At 50.8% G+C, this 18,195-nt stretch overlaps 5 protein-coding genes across 5 annotated transcripts; 3 read left to right on the plus strand and 2 right to left on the minus strand.

Moving 5' to 3' along the window:
* The first annotated feature begins 7 nt into the window (after positions 1–7).
* On the plus strand, positions 8–4,822 carry ormdl1 (ORMDL sphingolipid biosynthesis regulator 1). The gene is made up of 4 exons (XM_086219604.1): positions 8–348; positions 2,103–2,282; positions 3,534–3,685; positions 3,982–4,822. The coding sequence occupies exons 2-4, from the start codon at positions 2,109–2,111 to the stop codon at positions 4,115–4,117; spliced, it is 462 nt and encodes a 153-aa protein (XP_086075730.1). The 5' UTR covers positions 8–348; positions 2,103–2,108; the 3' UTR covers positions 4,118–4,822.
* Positions 4,823–8,336, minus strand: adat3 (adenosine deaminase tRNA specific 3). Its single transcript, XM_086219600.1, has 2 exons — positions 8,206–8,336; positions 4,823–6,025 (listed from the first exon to the last, which is right to left on the minus strand). The coding sequence occupies exons 1-2, from the start codon at positions 8,215–8,217 to the stop codon at positions 4,970–4,972; spliced, it is 1,068 nt and encodes a 355-aa protein (XP_086075726.1). The 5' UTR covers positions 8,218–8,336; the 3' UTR covers positions 4,823–4,969.
* alkbh6 (alkB homolog 6, nucleotide demethylase) lies at positions 6,110–8,336 on the minus strand. Its single transcript, XM_086219601.1, has 2 exons — positions 8,206–8,336; positions 6,110–7,836 (listed from the first exon to the last, which is right to left on the minus strand). Exon 2 carries the CDS (start codon positions 7,829–7,831, stop codon positions 7,127–7,129), a length of 705 nt encoding a protein of 234 aa, XP_086075727.1. The 5' UTR covers positions 7,832–7,836; positions 8,206–8,336; the 3' UTR covers positions 6,110–7,126.
* Positions 8,337–8,457: 121 nt separating this feature from the next.
* Positions 8,458–12,964, plus strand: osgepl1 (O-sialoglycoprotein endopeptidase-like 1). The gene is made up of 7 exons (XM_086219597.1): positions 8,458–8,870; positions 10,082–10,472; positions 10,547–10,751; positions 11,425–11,573; positions 12,341–12,471; positions 12,558–12,629; positions 12,710–12,964. Exons 1-7 carry the CDS (start codon positions 8,674–8,676, stop codon positions 12,807–12,809), a joined length of 1,245 nt encoding a protein of 414 aa, XP_086075723.1. The 5' UTR covers positions 8,458–8,673; the 3' UTR covers positions 12,810–12,964.
* A 107-nt stretch (positions 12,965–13,071) lies between these two features.
* Positions 13,072–17,724, plus strand: akap19 (A-kinase anchoring protein 19). The gene is given in 3 exon segments (XM_086219605.1): positions 13,072–13,554; positions 14,101–14,348; positions 14,350–17,724. Coding segments are annotated over 2 exon segments (264 nt in total). The 5' UTR covers positions 13,072–13,554; positions 14,101–14,283; the 3' UTR covers positions 14,549–17,724.
* The last annotated feature ends 471 nt before the right edge of the window (positions 17,725–18,195 follow it).

Here is an 18,195-nt window from a genome sequence, read left to right on the forward strand (position 1 = left end):
CTGAGTTTCGACTCGCGGGTACAAATCGCTGTCCGGCTGTTCAGAAATGCAGCTTCTTTTCGAAGGATTGTGATACACAATCCGACCCCAAGCTGACTTTTATTTGAATTCCAGCGAGCCTTGATACATCAGTCTGTCTGCTATCGTTTGTAGCTGGTGAGACGGAGCCTGACAGGTCAGGATGAGGGCTAAATTGCAGTGGTGTCGCTGATCCCACGTTTACTTCCGCTCGGCTCGGTCTACGATGGGTTGTCTGCGGCCGTGAGCTGCTCACATCTACAGGGAGATAAACCTTTTCTCTCGGAGGCTGTTTGTTTCTAGAAAACACGTCACTGCTCGCCGCCACCTGTAAGTCACGTGTCCGGGTGTCCAGTTTCATTCTTTTAACCACATAATGTTTATGAATAGTTGCACAGTGACGTCGGCTAACTGGCTAAGATTAGTGGGTCTTTGGTCGCGGCTATGTCCTGGGAACAAAACATGTCCAGGGGCCGTCTCGTGTTTCCACATTGAAGTGGATAAATCAGCTGTTGTAGAGGACATAATCAGAGGTAGAGCTGACCTGACGTACTCGTCTGGCTGTAGTTGGTTAATAATGACGGGGACCGTCTACGGTAGCAACTCACCAGCAAATAGACGAGGCCACTGTCAGGTGGCGCATCAGCAACGTAATTAATGATAATAACTCTAATCGTGACCTGGGACATGACATTTTTCAGCTGCTCTCGTCACTGAACATGCCAACGCGTCTCAGGCTGTCAGACGGAACTGGTGGAGCCGGCAGGAGGCCAGAGCCACAACGCCAACATGGAACATGCTGGGTTGATGGTTGTGGCTGTCATTTGGCTGAATGTCAGGACAGGGACCCTAACCCTCATACACACATTTAGTTAGTCAGATGCTGAATGCTAACAATGTGGGCCGTCTTTGCTCATGATGAAAGCAAATCCACCTCATTCTCTTAAATCCAGTTTGGCTGAAGAAAATGTGCTGGAGGTCAAAGTTCAATGAAATTGCACAAGTCTTTTCCAGGCAGACTTTCCGGGAGGCCAAAGGTCCACGATGTTGCTTTGCTGGTTTCATTTGCTTGTTGAATTAAAAGAATCCCAGGTGCTGCAGACAGCAGGGTGGTGCACTGATCAGGGCTGGGAGCAAACGTTCAGTCGCTTCTGTCTCGAGATTCTTTTCTTTTTTTAAAGTAGAGTGAATTGCTGGTGAGGTTAAACTTGATTGTCCCTGAAGTTTGGCTCGAGTACATGAACAGAACATCAAATTGTGTCATGCAGTTGGAACATACAAGAAAGAGAAATGTGGATCGCCTGGGAATTTGAGTGCAAGTGCACGTTGCTCTCATTGTGCAAGCGCTCGTCTACCTAATTATAGCCTCTGCTGCTTGTTCAAGGTTGTTTTTGCTCACGAAGTTACAGCTGAGACGGCTAAAACTGCAGTTGCCTGGTTAATTCAATAATTAAAGTAATTATGTGTACTTTTGGTCAATATTATACTCTATGTACCACTTTGTGATGCAGTCCAGGGTTTGGAAAGACATTTCCCAGTTCAAACTTGTGTTCCAAGACCAATTCTCACTCTGGCCAAACATCTTGAAATCCTTGAGAATGAATCCGTGTGTGATGCACCTTTTACAGATGCTTTCAGCAAAATAATGGAATCACAATAAACTGCAATACGGAGGACAAAATAGTTCTGACACAAATCTCTGTTGTGATGGTTGGAGTCAGGAGGTCAGTATATCCTACCAGCCCTCACGTTTAGTGTATTTGACATTCCCAGTACTTGTAAAAGGGTTCCAGTGCAGTTTTTACGAAGTTCTGAATGACTTCACTTTTCAGGGGTGTGACTGTGTACCAGGACCATTCCTCTCGTGGGCTAATATTGATCCCTAATGACGAATGTGGATGATTTGTCGAACCAGCTGGCGTCATCAGCAGATCTCTGGCCACGCTAACAAGCCGTTTATTGTTCATGAGAACATGAGAGAAGAACTAGAAGCTGCTACTGCAACTGTGTACTTAAAGTAAATACTGTCATGGGAAAAAAAACAAGTTCCACAAAGAGCGTTGTAATGTTTTTTGTGTTGACAGAGCAGGATGAATGTGGGCGTGGCACACAGTGAGGTGAACCCAAACACTCGGGTCATGAACAGTCGGGGGATCTGGCTGACCTACGCCCTCGGCGTTGGAATACTTCACATTGTGCTCTTGAGCATGCCCTTCTTCAGTGTGCCTGTGGTCTGGACCCTCACTAACGTCATACACAACTTTGTAAGTTACATTCTTACATATCGCCTTTCACATCATTTGGTCTTGGTAACAGCCTGAGCTCTGCTGGGTATCTGGGCCGGGAGTACCGGCGCTGGCAGAGTTCTGCCGGGCCCGTGCTGCCACGTGTTGAAGATATGCTCTATTTTGGGGAGGCTGTCCTTGTTGCAGCCTGGTGCGTGACTTATTATAACTTCTCCAGACAAAACTGACCTTTCATTGTTGCACAGCTGGTCTCAAATCAGGAAACAAAGTCGATGTGTGTGACATCATCAAGCAGTGCGAGCTGGATGGATTGTGTTTCACCGCCAGTGCGGAGGGCTATTAACAGTAACGGCTAAGGTCAACTATGGCCCATTGTTTCCCTCACAATACAGCAGCAGTGGGCTGATTATGTCTTGGCCGTATGTCTCCATTTTAGTTGGATTACTTTTCACTCTGTAAGGCAGAGTTTCCATTAAAAGCCGGATTCCTGACTTTTGACATCGTGGAGCTGCCTGTCACTCCAGGGACGGCGAACTTCACTGGGTCGTAACCCTGTGTCATGGCTTCCTTTTGGTTCTGTGGCTCATGAATGTTTCTTTTCCACACACCAGACTGCATCAAACCGAAGTGAGGCTGAATTCAGACCTAATCTGCTGTCACGTAGTGAGTTTGAGCTGCGTGTGTTTGCAGCACCGCAGAGTTCAAGCAGAGTCACCTGACATCATGCTCTGGTGGCCAATCACATTAGCTTGAGATGGGACGTGAACACGCCTGCGGGAAGCAGCGCTTAATTACGGTTAACCATGTAGCCTTGTAGCGTGCTGCTGTTTCCGACACAACTGAGCTCATAGAAGAGAAGGTGACGGCCGCCATGACACCCCTCCTTGAGCAGTACAGCCTGAAGACAGCACAGATGTAAGGGCAATGGCATGGCGGCTCGTCATTGTAGGGTTGGGGTTGCTGATTGGGTGGGCTACGGTTCACAACATACAACTGGGCCGCACGATTCCACGTCCACACCACCACACAACTGCCGCAGCACTGGATTTGGTCTGACGCCAGCCTTCGAGGTTTTCCTGTCCTGATGAGCCATAAACTTTATGTTGACACCTCTTCAAGTATGAAATAAGTTCCATTTGATAAACAAGTTTTAGTACTTTAAAAAGAGCTTCTTGAGCCTGCCATCGCCTTCCTTCATCTGTTGGGGTTATGACAGAGGAGATGATGTAACGTCGCTCTGCTGTGGTCTCACTGATCTCATGTCCTCAGGGGATGTACGTCTTCATGCACGCGGTGAAAGGCACGCCCTTCGAGACCCCCGACCAAGGAAAAGCCAGACTTCTAACACACTGGGAACAGCTGGATTACGGCGTCCAGTTCACATCCTCTAGAAAGTTCTTCACCATCTCACCCATCATTCTGTATGTAGTAGAAATCCTCCGCCACTGTCTTTGCTCTGATCATTGATGAAGCTGTTACAGCAGACGTGATGATGCAGAACCAAAGCGCCATCCACACTACAGATATACGCTAATATGATGTACGGTTTTAATGATCCTCAGTGGATGGGGACGCCACAACTGCGACAGGAGAGGTGAACGCGGTTGTTTGGACCGTTCAGTGATTTGATGGCGAGCACACAGACAGACAGTTGTGTTGCTGCTAACTTTGTGAATGAATTGTTTCTGCAATGACTTTGTCCTTCTTTTCTCCACAGATACTTCCTGGCAAGTTTCTACACAAAATATGATACAACGCACTTCTTCATAAACACGGCTTCACTTCTGAGTGTGCTGATCCCCAAGCTACCACAGCTACACGGAGTGAGAATTTTTGGCATCAACAAGTATTAATTGTGGTTGACGCTGTGCCTCGTAGCCACAGAAGTTAATCCCTGTGTAGTCCAACGTGTGTACTAAGTCGTACAATTTGTGTAAACGTCACTGTCGTCGTTGAGATAAATCATTTTTAATGAAATGTTAAAAAGGCAGGTTTGATGACAGGATGTCATATGCATTTCTAACTTATGTGAATATTTAATGGTGTACTTCTGGCCCGCATGGACCCGGGCTGGCCCAGGTTACCAGTGAGGCGTCGGGGTTGTTGGTCCTTCATTGGACCTCACTACACAGGGTGACTCAAATTGTGAACAAGCCACGACGATGTCCCAAATGTATTTTTCAAAGATGTTTACTTCCTAAGGGAGGAGCCTGTAGCTCTTTATTGGTACACTGATTTTTGTAAAGGGTGTCAAATGTGTTCATGTTGGAGCAATGAATGGAACTTCTTTAGTTTCTCCTTGGTAAGCGAATCCTGTATAATTGAATTGAACCGGGCAGGCGTTTGTCGTTGCACAGGTTCTTTTAGTGAATGTCGTCTGTGGTAAAAGCAGTGTGTAGTAAAGCGAGTTGTGAGCTCGGTGGTGACGTCTGAGACAGACTCACGTTCACCTCGCTGCTCTCTTTGACAGCGGTGAGTCCTGCTCGCTCGGTCCGGCCGTAGCTCGCAGGATTCTTGATATTTCTGGTTCTTAATCTTATTAAATTGTTTGTGCCCTCGAGGTGTTTTCTGTCTCTTAGATGTGTTTCGCTTGACGGTGGAATTTAATTGAAGGAACAAGCCAATGTTTTGAGGAACACGCTATCAGTGCAACAGTGATGATTAAAACTTTATTTAAAAGAAATGTAAACAAACTTTATTGATGGCTACACTTTTTTCTCCTGCTTGTCTGTGACCTGGTCTCTCAGCCCGTTGAGGTCCTGGCACTGTTTGATCAACACTCCTTTATAAACCTCAAAGTGGTGGTTCAAGCCTTTCTGAGTGTGGATTTTGTATTTGCTCCCCAAGGCCCCGTCAGTAAAGGCGGTTCCATAGAACACGCGACCTATCCGGGAGTGGAGCAGCGCCATGGCACACATGACGCAAGGTTCTCGGGTCACATAAAGGTCGTATCCTGTGCAAATGTACGGTTGGGGGCCAGCGTCCACATCAGGCTTGTTTTGAAAGGTGCCTGTCAAGCGGCAAGCGGGGTATCTGTCAAAACTGTACCGGCCGCCACCCTGCCTCCGGGCCACTGTGTCGATACAGACCATGACGGCGTGATGAAGGGGGTGGTCGCGCCGACAGTCGTGGCCCACCGCGATGATTCTGTCACTTGCTGGGTCAACCACAACAGCCCCCACTGCCTCCATTCCCAAACCCCTCCCCTCCTTGGCAGCAGCCACAGCAGATGACATGTACATGTGCATCCGGGCTTTCTGGGGCGGGCTGAAGAGCTCTCCTCTCAGGGCGACCGTCACCTGCTTGTCTTCGTGGAAGGAGGTGGGCCAATGCTTGCTCACGAGCTCAAACTGGGGTCTGGTCAAAGGGGGGCGAGCAGGAACCTTAACCACAAAAGGCTCACCTAATCCATCAGGTCTGACAGCCTCTGAGGGCAGCAGAGACGCCAGGGTGACAGATGTCATGCAGGGCACATCGGAGGCAAGGCACAGGATGACCTCCAGGGGGTGGTGGCCGCCCCTCTCCCTGCACGCCCGAACCCTCTTGATGTGCTGAAGGCCGCTCAGCGGGTAGAGGCTGCTCAGCTCCCTAACGAGACGAGACGTCTCCTTCTTGTCAACAATGGGCGCGGCCAGCGCCTCCACCAGCTCAACGTCCAGTGACTGCTCGTCTGACAGGACGGGATAAGCAACCCAGGAGTCGGTGTTGCACACTGACGCTCGCCGGCGCTTCGTCTCCGGCTCCATTGTGTTGCTGTCCTCCTGTGAATTGTGATTTCACAGCCAAGTGATATAAAGTTAGTGTTTACAGGCAGAACGCAGGATGAGGTGTTTTACACAGACCCCAGACCAGCCCCAAGACCCTCACACAGCTCATTCATTTATTAAGTCAGGAGTCCAGGCAAATCTTTGGTGAGATGGTGACATCATTGATGTCCAACTCTAAGCACTTTTAAGTTTCATGGCATAAATGCAGCATAAAGTTTAGGGATGGAAGACTTTGAATGGCACACTGACATTCTTTAATTGATCAATGTTGATTAGTGACACAAACAAGATTTACTGTCAAAGTTGAGGCTCCAATGACGAGTTCATACAACTTGTTGAAACACCGTGACAATAGTCGTGCTGCATTCCAGACAACTCGGAAGTTGAGGGAAAATGAGCTCTGTGTTCAGAAAAATGAAGTGGACGATGTCCAACATGACATCACTCCCAACATCAGAGATGGCAGACTTTGTTCTGAACAGTGAGAACATCATTGTTCCTCGTGTTTTTGGACCTTTCGTCCTTCCCAACACGATGATACAGGAAGACGGGAATGTTCCAGTTTGGAATTCCGACTTCCGAGTCGCCACGAATGCAGCATCAAATCTTAGACATCATACAATATCAGGACTGAAAACGTTGACTGTGAGCGTCTCCACTTGTCAGTGCTCTGTGGTGCACAGTCACACTGGTGCGTCGTGAGCATCAGCAGAAAGTGGCGGTTGTCATGGATATCTGTGCCTGCCTTCAGACCAAAACACATGCAGCTTCTCACACCTGATCTCTGCTCATCAACACTGACACAGAAACAACAAGAAATGGGATTCACAGGCTTCTCCAGATGTTTTGGACAGAAAAACCCTTCAGAGTGGTTCCATCGTAAACTTGACACCGGCTGGTATTTCGGCGCATCCCTTCTAGTTGTTGCTACTGTCACCAGTGTCGATTTTGTATACGTGACATCCAGGAAAGCCTCGACAGCTCCAGAGACAGGGAGGCAGCACAGGCCAGCTCGTATCCAATTACAGGCAACCTGACTTATTATTCCCAAACCTCCGGTGATTTCAGGCTTCACGGGATTCCTGGCAACATCCCTCATTTCCGTCCCAGGATAAGTTTTGTCCTAATGACTTTGGGCACATGCCGGATGGTCAGTGACACCCTGGTTCCTCGGGTCAGCAACTCCCCCGCCGTGGCTCGGGCAGCGGGCAGGTTCAGCACCTTGTCCGTCAGAGTGTCCTGCTGGCAGGCCTGGATGCCGTGGAGGAGGTGCTGGTACATGTCCTCCTGCAGGATCAGGAGGCTGCGCGGCCTCACCAGCAGGGAGAACAGGTACCGGTTCCTCTCTGTCAGAGAGTCGTTCCCCTCCATGCTGCTGACGGGTGTGTAGAAGTCCAGGAGGGTGTGAGAGCCGAGGCTGATGGTGGTGACCGTGGGGTGGTAAAGAGGACCGTCTTCATGAGGCATGATCCCCTCGCCTCCCTTATACTCATTCACCAACACGTGATTGGCTGTTTCGCCACCAAAGGCACCGTAAGAGGAAATCTTCTCGCAGTATCCCTGGAGCCAGTCGGGCATCTTTTCCACCAACATGCCTTTGGGATGTGGCAACCCGCCCCAGTTCTGAAGCCTCCTCCCTGACAGCTGAGTCCATTTAGGTTTGGGGGACTTGTAGACCTGCTGCAGGAGGAAGGACTCCTCGTCTTCTGATATGAAATCTGGGATGTAATAGACTGTAGGCGGGGCGCCTTTTACCATAAACTGCTTCAACTCCTCAGATACACAAGCTGGATGTTCCATGTCTCCTTTAGGAAAGTCAACACGAGATGCTCGTTAAAACCTAGCTAAAGATAGCTAGCTAGCTAGTCCCACAGCCATGATTGAAGACAACTTTCACTGGAAGTCTCACAGAAACTTAGACAATTTGAGATCAACGATCTATTTTATGGTGACAGGAAATGGTAAATCAGAATTGCTGCCATCGTCAACTCTCTACTGTCTGATATTGACACATTTCCGACTCAAATCTCGTTTGTCTTGTTCTTTTCATTTAGCTAGAGAAGCGTGTGTTTGACTAAGAGCGACGTAGCAAATTACGACCAGGCCGCAAACTGCAAACACTCACAAATTAGCATAGTGTAACACTCAAGTAGCAAAAATAAAATCTACTTTACCTCTACAGACATGGGTACTGTCAGGAATAGAGTAGCAAACTGCCCGGTTGTGAGCGTACGAGCTCCACTTGTGTGTGCAGCCAGCTAAAACGTCCCCGAAGCGGAAGAAATGTTCCGCTGCTTAGTTTTCTCTGGAAAAAAAAATAATCATACATTTATTTTAGAAATACACGAGTACTATGTTATTTTGTAGGCGTTCACTTTTTTTATAGTGATCTATGACACTATGAGTGTTACATACTTGCTTGTACACGGAATGACTTACATGTGACACCGATCAGGAGGAAGACAGACTTGCGCGTGCTGATTTTCTCGGCTGACAGCACTCAGTCGTCGTGCTGTTGAATGTTGTTGGCGGTTGTTCGAATTCTGCTGGGTTTAGGGCTCATTTCGAATACATCTGGTCGTTAAATTCGAGTAATACTGGAGGGGACGCGGTGTTAGCGTGTCAGCTAGCGAGCGGAGGTCATGCTCCCGGCTCGAATCCTGCGGAGGCTGCCGCGCTTGGGACGGACTCACCGCTGCGGTGGGAGCAGAAGCGCCTCCGGCTCCAGGCTGGTTCTGGGTATCGAGACCAGCTGTGATGAGACTGGAGCCGCAGTGCTGGACGAGACTGGTGTCATACTGGGAGAGTCGTTACACTCGCAGAAGGAGGTGCATCTCAGGTGGGCGGCCGCGGAGGCGCTGGGCTCGAATACGACCCCCAACCCGAGGCTGATCAAATGACCTGTTGTCCCGGGACATGTCCGGTTCTTTTGTTTTTTTTGTGAGAGCTCTTTATTTTTGTTAAAGCTGGATTAGCGAATATTATTTCGTATTTTTTAGTCATTTCTTTGTCCAGTCAGACTTGAAAAGAGAGCTGTAATTTTCTCACAGGCCGTTTTTTTCTAACACAGAAGAGACATCGTTTCTGTCGTTATTTCATCCCAGAGATTTTAAAGTTGTAACTTGTCAGAGAGATACTATTTTAGACATAAGAAAACATGCTAACAGTTTCCTATCCATACTTCAAATTTGCTGTGATAATCAGGCATCTCTGAGTGAACCTGGAGGATCATTGAGGGTCTCAGGACCGGCCGTGTGTCCTGGTTTTCAGTACTCAAAGTATGGTCACCCAACCCAACTCTGACTCTCCGTCTCTGGCTTCAACATCAGCGCGCACTGCTTATTTTGAATAGATATCGCAAGCAGCCAGGTAGGTCTGAGCTGCCAGTGGGGAGGATGGGAGCTGCCCTCCTTCCCTCCTGGTTCCATCCTGGCAGGACTCATTCTCGGGTCCGGGGCTGGAACCAGGTGGGTCAGCCACACTTGCCGGCTATCGTCAGTGAAAGTTAATTGTTCAAATTCAAAGCAATGAAAACAGGTTCATTAAATGGAATTTTATTTATATATCAGGAGATTATTGAGGTGAAGTTATGGAAAAGTAAAATTAACCATGATGATAACATAAAACCTACATTTTTGGATGGACTGGTGACCCGTCCAGGGTGAACCCAGCCTCTCGCCCAAAGGCTGCTGGGATAGGCTCCACCCACCACCCTTAACAGAATAAGTGGTAGAAAATGGAGGGAGTGATGGATGGATGGATGGTTACCAGCATGTCTGAGGCTCTTTCACTGAACTGGATGGAGAAGTGAAATTGCTAAATGAAACTGGTGAGCTGCTCTGGTGTCCCTGTTGTCTGTCCAACCACCAAAACCCCAATCCTCACTCACTTTAGTTCAGTTTCTGTCTGGAGGGACAGGACGAGCAGCTAAAGCCAGCAAATGTTGATGTTTCCACTCATCAGAAAAGCTGCACATTACTTTCCTTTGGACCAGTCACCCGCTGCAGGTCCTGTGTTGAGGTCTCTGCTTCGCTGTGTGTGCTGACGCAGGACGGGCGGCATCATCCCCACAGTGGCGCAGCAGCTCCACCGGGAAAACATAGAGCGTGTAGTCCAGGAGGCTTTGACCCAGAGCGGCGTGGAGCCGAGCCAGCTGTCGGCGGTGGCCACCACGGTGAAGCCGGGCCTGGCCCTGAGCTTGAGCATCGGCGTGGACTTCAGTCGGAGGTTCGTGAGGCTGTACCACAAGCCCTTTATCCCCATCCACCACATGGAAGCCCACGCCCTGACCGTCAGGATGCTGCAGCCCGCCGCCGCCTTCCCCTTCCTGGTGCTGCTGGTCTCTGGTGGTCATTCAATTCTCGCCGTAGCTCGAGGGGTCGACGACTTCCTGCATCTGGGTCAGACTCTGGACGAGGCTCCAGGGGATATGCTGGATAAAGTAGGAGGTCACGTTGTTAACGCTCTGTTTGTGTTCATGAATGCACGCAAAGACCAGATCATGTGGGTTGACAGGTGGCGAGACGTCTGTCCCTCACCGCACACCCGCGATGCTCCACGCTGAGCGGAGGACAGGCGATAGAGCTCCTGGCTGAGGACGGAGACGGGACACGGTTTCCCTTCAGGACCCCTATGGGACAAACTCTGGACTGCTGCTTCTCTTTTGCCGGCCTACGAACTCAAGTTACAAAGACCATCGAGAAGGAAGAGGCAGAGGAAGGTAGGAGGACACGCACGTTCCCTCCCGTCCTGGTGACCGGAGCTTTTACCACGTGGTTCCATGTTTAGTAGTTTAATGTGGAGAAACATTACAGCAGAATTGACCTTCTATGTTTTTTTTTAATAGATTTCAGCGCAAAAGGTGGGTTTTAATAGCTTAATGAGTCAGACTCCAAAACTAAAACTGTCTCTTTAATGAGCAGTCGTCACCATCTGCACACAGCTGGACACTGAGGGGTTTTCCCTCACAGTTGTTCCTGGAAATTAATGGCCTTCAAATCCATCCCTCCATGTTCTCCCTCTCCTCCTGTTCAGGGTGGTGGGGTGGAGCCTATCCCAGCAGCCTTCCCCCTGGACAGGTCACCAGTCCATGGCAGGGCCAACACATATAGACAGACAACCATTGGCTCTCCCAGCCACACCTACGGTCAATTTAGAGTCTGGATTAACCTGGTCCCTCTTGATGTCTTTGGACTGTGGAGGAAGCTGGAGTACCAGAGAGAACCCAGCAGGAACAGGGAGAACATGGAGACTCACACAGAAAGACCCCGTGCTCTGATGTCCAGTGACGGGACAGTTGTCCTTTGACTACCACTTCAGCTTGTTTCACTCGTCTTTTCTGAATGTTTGGGATGTTGTGGTGTAGATAAATGAGACGTCTCCTCCCTCTGCAGGAATCAAACCGGGGACTCTGTTGTCGTGTGTGAATGACATCGCTGCTGCCGCTCAGCACACGGTCACCGCTCACCTGGCAAAGCGAACACATCGCGCCATCTTGTTCTGCAAAGCCAACAGCCTGCTGTCATCAAATGAGCCCACGCTGGTGAGTGAGCCGCTCGTCCGTGTTCCTGAACCTCAGAGCTGCAGTTAGAGTATTGACCTCTGACCCCAGGAGGAGGCATGAGCCTGAGCCCTCATCTGGCTCAGACATGGCAAAGTTTGTGGGTCAGAGCTTCTCAAAGTTTTATTTATGGTAATCTCAAGTTCTGTTTCAAAATGTAGAATTAGAAAACCCATTAATTGTAAAACGGTCCCCCTGCAGAGTCCACCAGGGGGCCTCAGCCCACACAGACTCACTGAGGTGGGGTGTGTTCAGCCCAAATCTTCCCCCGTGTCTGCTGAAGGAGAACAGGGGGCTCTTAACCTCTGTGTGGGTGAAAGATTGGGTTTGAGCCTCCAAAACCTCTCTAGCTGTGAGTGGCTGGATCTTTGTCCCGTCCTGCTGGGATGGAGGGGAAGGTGGGAGTGTGAAGGTTGTGTGGTTCTTCTGAGGCAAACCTCAGCCCGGTACCAACCAACCCTTCCTGGCTGGTTATAATACAGAGGTCATGAGGGACGACAGTCCAGAGGAGTTTCCCAGCTCGTCAGGGAACAGTTTCAGCCACTACTCCCTGTGACAGGGGTGTAAGGAGTGATGAGGAGCTGGGCTCAGTGGCTCTGGGGAATGGTGGTCGAACAGCAGCAGACCGGGTCAGGAGGACACGTGCAAAGGTGTTAGTTTCAGTCATTCCTCAGCAAAACAGGCCACAAAACACCAGCCTCTTCTTTCGTTTGAGGACGTGAACTAAAGCTGAACCCGGTCCCCTCCAGGTTCTGTCTGGAGGACTCGCCAGCAACCAGTACATCCGCAAGACCATGAGCGTCGTCACGGAGGCGACAGGCCTACGTCTGCTCTGTCCTCCGGTCAAACTCTGCACCGATAATGGAGTGATGATCGCCTGGTGCGTATTGCCATGTGACTGTCGGGCATCAGATCAGGTGACTCCACTGAAACATTTTCTTGTTAATGCTGCGTTTGTTGAACCAGGAACGGCGTGGAGCGTCTGAGGGAGGGGAAGGGGATCCTGCCTCCAGACGTGAACGTGAGCTACGAAGCCAAGTAGGTGGTGGTGGTGGGGGGAGGGGGGGTCTGGAAGTTAAGTTGAGATGCCACACTGAATCACTGGTGTCGTGTTGCAGGGCGCTGCTGGGCGTTGACATCACGGCAGAGGTGAAGGCGTCAGCCATCCAGCTACCACGCATCAGGATGAAGATCCCCAACCGACAGAATCTGAAATAATAATTTAATCATTCAGGATAATCCAGTTGACTGTACTGCAGAGCCTCAACATGGATTTATTAATAAATCACTTCCACTCATCTGAGTTCATAATCCAACTGAAGTTACTAATAATTAAGGCCACAAATCAATCACTGATCCCACGCTGCTGTGATTCATGTTTGGGAGCACAAGCAATGACGTGACTGTAAAGTGTGTGTGTGTGTGTGTGTGAGAGAGAGAGAGAGAGATGTCGCCATTCATTCATTCTCTGAGGCCAGCGATCGCAGTGGTTCTCAATGGTGTTGGGGTGTTTTGGAAGCTCTAGTTCTCTGCGCGGCCGCTAGATGGCGGTGTTGCAGCAGCCTGGCTCCAGAGCGCAGCTGCAACTCGCCTTTAATCACCGTGCAGACTTGATCTTCCCTCCGCCGAGCAGCTCCAGTCTGGCCGGACCGACGTGGAGGCAGCAGCGTCACCCGATCCTCCTGGCGGGGGTCTTTCTCTCCCTCAGTGCCGTCCCAGAGTCTGACGCGCAGCGCGTCTTCCTCCAGGCAGCCATCGGCAACTTGACCGGTAACTGTGATTCTTCGCCGGCAGTCGGCAGCGAGAACAGGTGCCAAGTTCAGATCGGATGATGCTGGAGGAGGTGTGGGGCGGGCAGGAGAACCACCCCAGATGATACCCGGATCGCTCGCGACTTGAACGACCTTGGAACCCTTCGACTGGCTGCGGACGGTTTGCCGGCTGGACTGGAGGGACCCAGCAGGTACGTGGAGTCCTCAGCCGCGCGACCGTCGCGGTAGCAGCCGGCCAGCAGAGCGGTCGACCGCAGCTGACGTGAGTCCAGCAGCCGGGATGATCCCGCGCTGCAGATCAGTCCGGCCTGCTGGCTTGTTGGCTGCTGCATGTTTGCTTGTTGGCTGCTGCATGTTTGCTTGTTGGCTGCTGCATGTTTGCTTGTTGGCTGCTGCATGTTTGCTGCCTTATGAAAGAAGCGCATGTCAGGGAGGCTCAGAGCGCTGCTGGGACAGATGGAGCTTACGAAAAAAACCCCATCAGTGCTCTGGAGGGACGCCGGACAAAATGGGATTGAGTCATAAAACACTGAGGGGAGGGGAAGGGACGGGAGGGGAGGGGAGGGGAGGGGTGACCCTAAAGAGGTGAGGCCTCCTCAGCCGCTGTCGCACGGGTCACACGGTCGTCACGGCCGCGGTAAATTTCGTCCTCAATCCCCGCTCGTCCCGCCCAGCTGCTTCTTTCAGGCCGGCTCTGATGAAACTGACTGACTGAAATCCTCTTCCTCCCCCCGCAGAGATGAGTTCCAGTCAGCGGAGGAGCAGCTTCACCGCCCCGGGATGGAGCTCCTGGCTGCTCGCCCTCTGAACTCCCCCTGATCAGCGCCGGGTATGGGCGAGAGGCCTCTAGGACGCTCGCTTCCAGGTTCCCCCCGCGCGCCCCCCACCCTGACCCACATCGATGCTACACCCTCCGGAGGATGGGGTGCGTCAAGTCCAAGAAGAGCGAGTCAGCAGACGTGAACTCCACCGAGAAGGCGGATGGCCGGAGGCCGGGAGGGGGAGAAGGCCTACCTGGTGCGCTCAGAGGCGGGGTCGGCGGACGGCTCCCCGCAGGTCAACCCGGCGTTGCTGGAGTACGCGCAGAAGCTGTCGGAGGAGATCATGGCCCGGGCGGTGCAGCAGTGGGTGGAGGTGGACCGCCGCTACAGCGACATCCCCTACATCGAGTGCGACGTTCCGTGAGAGCTGACGGGTCCCTCTACCTGCGGTCCAGAAGGAGCCGCCACTAACGCGGCTCTGGCCTCCTTCTGGACCGGATTACACGCAGAACCCCCCCCCCCCCCCCCCCCGTGATTATCTGGAGCTTGTGCTTGAAGAGGAATCAAACATTCCTGTCGTCGCTGGAGTTCTAAGGTTTTAATTTGGCCCCCGTCTCTTACTAGAAACCCTCAGTGGATGGTGGGGTCCAGGTCCAGGACGAACACATACACACACACACACACCACTCCATGGGGTCCCCGGGGAACTTGCAGCCTCCACCACAAGCAGACCTTAAGCAGACCGGGGCCTCAAAATGGGCTCGGGGAACGGAACGGAGTCCACTGGCAGCCTGGCGGGACCCTGGACCTCGACCAGGACCATGGCGGAGGACTGACAGGCTTTGATTTTGTGTCGCGAGCAGGGTGCAAACAGACGTTTGTGTTTAAAACGTTGTCGGCCTGACCGAGGGAACGCGCCCCCCCCCCCCCCCCCCCCCCATGTGAGGAGATGTCCCCCCAGTATTTCGGTCGAGGCTTTCACAAGCATTTCAACACGTCCACACTCATGAGCTTCAAAACGTCCATTAAAAAGCAAGTTTCAGTTTATTTTTGCTCGTTTTAAGTTCGTGTTTTAGCAAACACCCTTTTTTTGAGCTTGGTTTTATTTTAATACCTGTCACGATTTCAGAATTTCATTTTAGCAAACTTTCTTTCTCCAGTGAAATTATTTTAATTCAAGAATGTCCTAAATCATGGCCTCTCAGTCAATGGTTCACGTCCCTCCAAACGTGGACCACCAGCCAGCAGGGAATTATTAAGAGAAACTTGGCAGGAAAAATTGTTTCAATTTGCAACAAAAATTTAGGATTTTTTTTTTTAAATCTAAATTTCAAAACTCCAAACGCCAGTTTTTGTCTTGTGCTTGAATGTTTGTCAAAGGCTGGGTTTTCCCAGTGAACCCTTTCACCAACAGGGCACCGGTGAGAGGGACGGCTGCATGAGTGAGTGGGAATGCTTGTCAACGTCTCAGACACGGCTTGGTTTGGTTTTCCTCCTTCAGTCTCGGTGGTGAATCTGGTTTTGCCAATCTGAAGTCCACTTGCCAACAAGTTCATGTGTTTACTGTCAGAAACATGTTTACCAGGAAGTGAGTCACGCCCCCCCCCCCCCCCCCCCCCACGGGCAGTCCCAGTCTGTTCCAGTCCTGCTGGGCTGGGCGCTACGTCCATCTCCTGTTGTTGTGGGAACGATCCCGTCTGTGGTTGTGGGCGTCTCGCCGTGTAGCGTTGGTGGTTTGGTTCCAGTCACCTGAGGTCATATTTGCCTTGCCCTCCTCGCACTGGTGGTTACTGAGTAAGACCAACGTTCACACTCAGTGATGGACCTGATGAACGTCCTGGGTGAGGTGTTTAGCCAGAACTGATGAGGACATTTGATTTGGTCCAGGAGGCCCAGCCCTGATGGGTGGACCCCCCCCCCCCCCCCAACAGAGGCAGTTGATTTGGAAAAGAGATTCACAAACGCCTGAGTCCTTAATGAATGTTCCTATGATCAGTCGCCTGAGGTTGGGGCCAGATTCCTGGAAGAGGGCGGGAGCCGGAGTTTAAGCCGATTAAAACCAGCTAATATTTGGTGTGCTAATGCTAGCATTAGCATAATTAGTCAAACAAAGTTAAAGGGGAAAAAAATCACCGACACATTTCACAACCATTGAGAAACAGCTGTGTGGGTGCTTTTCCTCAGATTAAGAAGATCTTCTGTTATTGGAGGACAGGATAAACTAATCTGAAAGTTTCAACTTAAACCCCTAAGGTTTCATCACCTTTAAGTTAAGGAGATATTTCAGCTGAACCAAAGATCTCGTTTGTTTCCACTGAATCGCATTCCTTCTGAAATGAAGAGGTTGTTGTGGAAATGCGATTTCTCTGAATCTTCCTCTGAAATATCAGTTAACATGGAGATGCAAATCTAAGGGAACGTAGCGCCCCAGGTGGTTTCAGGAGTCTGGCCCCCGCTCTTCAGCGCAGTGCGATGTACTCGCTGGGATTAACGCCAAGCCACTGATGACCTTTAAACTGCCACACAGCTACCAGTCAAACCAGTACAGATCAATGGTAGTAGTTGGATCCAGTCCTGATAACAACCTCATGCTGATCGTTAAGCCATAAACACAGTGACCTGGTCGCCACTCTGAAACAGCATCTATCATCTGGAATAATCCCACCGCAGTAAAGACGAGAGATTATTCTCCACATCTTTGTCTTTCCATCAGAGTTTAATTTTCTGATTCGAAGGTAAAGATCTGACGGCCTGTCTGCAAATGTCAGGGATCCCATGGCGACCAGCCGGTTGGTTTCAGAAGCACAACAGGGCTGAAAGTTCTCTTTGAGTCGTTTTATTTGACTTGATCCGATGGTAGATTATAAACTGCCGTGACGGCCGACATCACCCGTTTACAAGTTGGCGCCTGACCTGAGAGTCCTCGGTCGGGTCGTCCTGACTCAGTCTGTGCCGCCTAAGAACCGTTGCTCCTGATTCAACTCTGATGATTGGCTCAAACTGATTAAATCACCATTCATTGAACTGACGTTGCAACCGTGTTGTGATTTGCATCATGAGAGGGAATCGTGACTGCGTCGCCGCAATTCCATCAAACGTTGCTGTTCAACATGTGGAGGCTGTCGCGCTGATGATGGAACCACCAAAGAAGGAGAGTCTGGTAGCATTCATCTTTTTGTTGTCTAATGTGCTGGTTCAGGATTACACTGCTTTCTAGTAATACCCTTTTTTTTTCCACTTACCAAACGAGCTTGGTTGCTCAGACACAAGGTCTCAGCCTTCAGCCGAGCGCTGCGAGTGGCGCTCCTGCGCCGGCGCCGTGTGGAGCATCCCGGTATGTGTGGTGGTGGTCCGCCTCGGCACATCCAGCTCGCGCTCCATGGCTCAGGGGGGTCTGCTTGTATCTCAGTTTTCTGCCTAAACAGCTGACGTGGACTCAACAAGACCCCTGACCGAGTCCTGGCACTGTCAGTCAACAACCGCTATCCTTGGTCCTTGGGTCCCAGGACTGAGTTCCCCAGTTTTCTTTGGACCACATCTGATTCTGTGCCAGTTCTAACCTGCTCATCCAGCCATTAAAGATGCTCAGATCCTTACATTTGCCCATTTTTTTCCCAAACCAGACCCCCCCCCCCCGATGCCACCATGGTGACCAGATTATCCAGAATATTCAGTTCAGTTATCAGTGGTCTTAATGTCCTGAACACACCTCAGCTACAGGACCCTAGACTGCAGGTGAAGAGCTCAGCCACAAGGACAACCAGGATCGAAATGGGCTGCAGAGACGGAGGCTGGAAACCAGCCAGCTTCATCTGGGACGCCAGCGCTCCCAGTTTATGGTGGTTTATTGTCCTCTGCGCCCGGAGGCGGCCGTGTTAAACGAGGCGCTGTGAGGGCAACAGACGGGTGGGGACGAGACTCCCTGCTGATACCCGAGGACGAGCAGGGCAGTTAACTCGCCAAACACGCCGCCGGTTAAATATTTAGACTCCATATCTGAGCAGGAACTCGGATAAGAAAAGCTGGTTTCTGACTGTTGACATAAGTAGGTCATAAAACCATGTGCAGCTC

This window comes from Aulostomus chinensis, chromosome 12, assembly GCF_037954235.1.
Source record: "Aulostomus chinensis isolate RoL2024-O1b breed Wild chromosome 12, RoL_Achi_v1.0, whole genome shotgun sequence".
Lineage (NCBI taxonomy): Eukaryota > Metazoa > Chordata > Actinopteri > Syngnathiformes > Aulostomidae > Aulostomus > Aulostomus chinensis.

What these genes read in the sequence shown, in the direction of transcription:
- osgepl1 (XM_086219597.1), top strand. Translation starts at nt 8,674, where the DNA reads ATGCTCCCGGCTCGAATCCTGCGGAGGCTGCCGCGCTTGGGACGGACT. An exon ending in CAGAAGGAGGTGCATCTCAG is followed by an intron (nt 8,871 to 10,081) that starts GTGGGCGGCCGC and finishes GTGCTGACGCAG; the next exon opens with GACGGGCGGCATCATCCCCA. An exon ending in AATGGAGTGATGATCGCCTG is followed by an intron (nt 12,472 to 12,557) that starts GTGCGTATTGCC and finishes TTGTTGAACCAG; the next exon opens with GAACGGCGTGGAGCGTCTGA.
- ormdl1 (XM_086219604.1), top strand. Translation starts at nt 2,109, where the DNA reads ATGAATGTGGGCGTGGCACACAGTGAGGTGAACCCAAACACTCGGGTC. An exon ending in CTAACGTCATACACAACTTT is followed by an intron (nt 2,283 to 3,533) that starts GTAAGTTACATT and finishes TCATGTCCTCAG; the next exon opens with GGGATGTACGTCTTCATGCA. An exon ending in ACCATCTCACCCATCATTCT is followed by an intron (nt 3,686 to 3,981) that starts GTATGTAGTAGA and finishes TTTTCTCCACAG; the next exon opens with ATACTTCCTGGCAAGTTTCT.
- alkbh6 (XM_086219601.1), bottom strand. Translation starts at nt 7,831, where the DNA reads ATGGAACATCCAGCTTGTGTATCTGAGGAGTTGAAGCAGTTTATGGTA.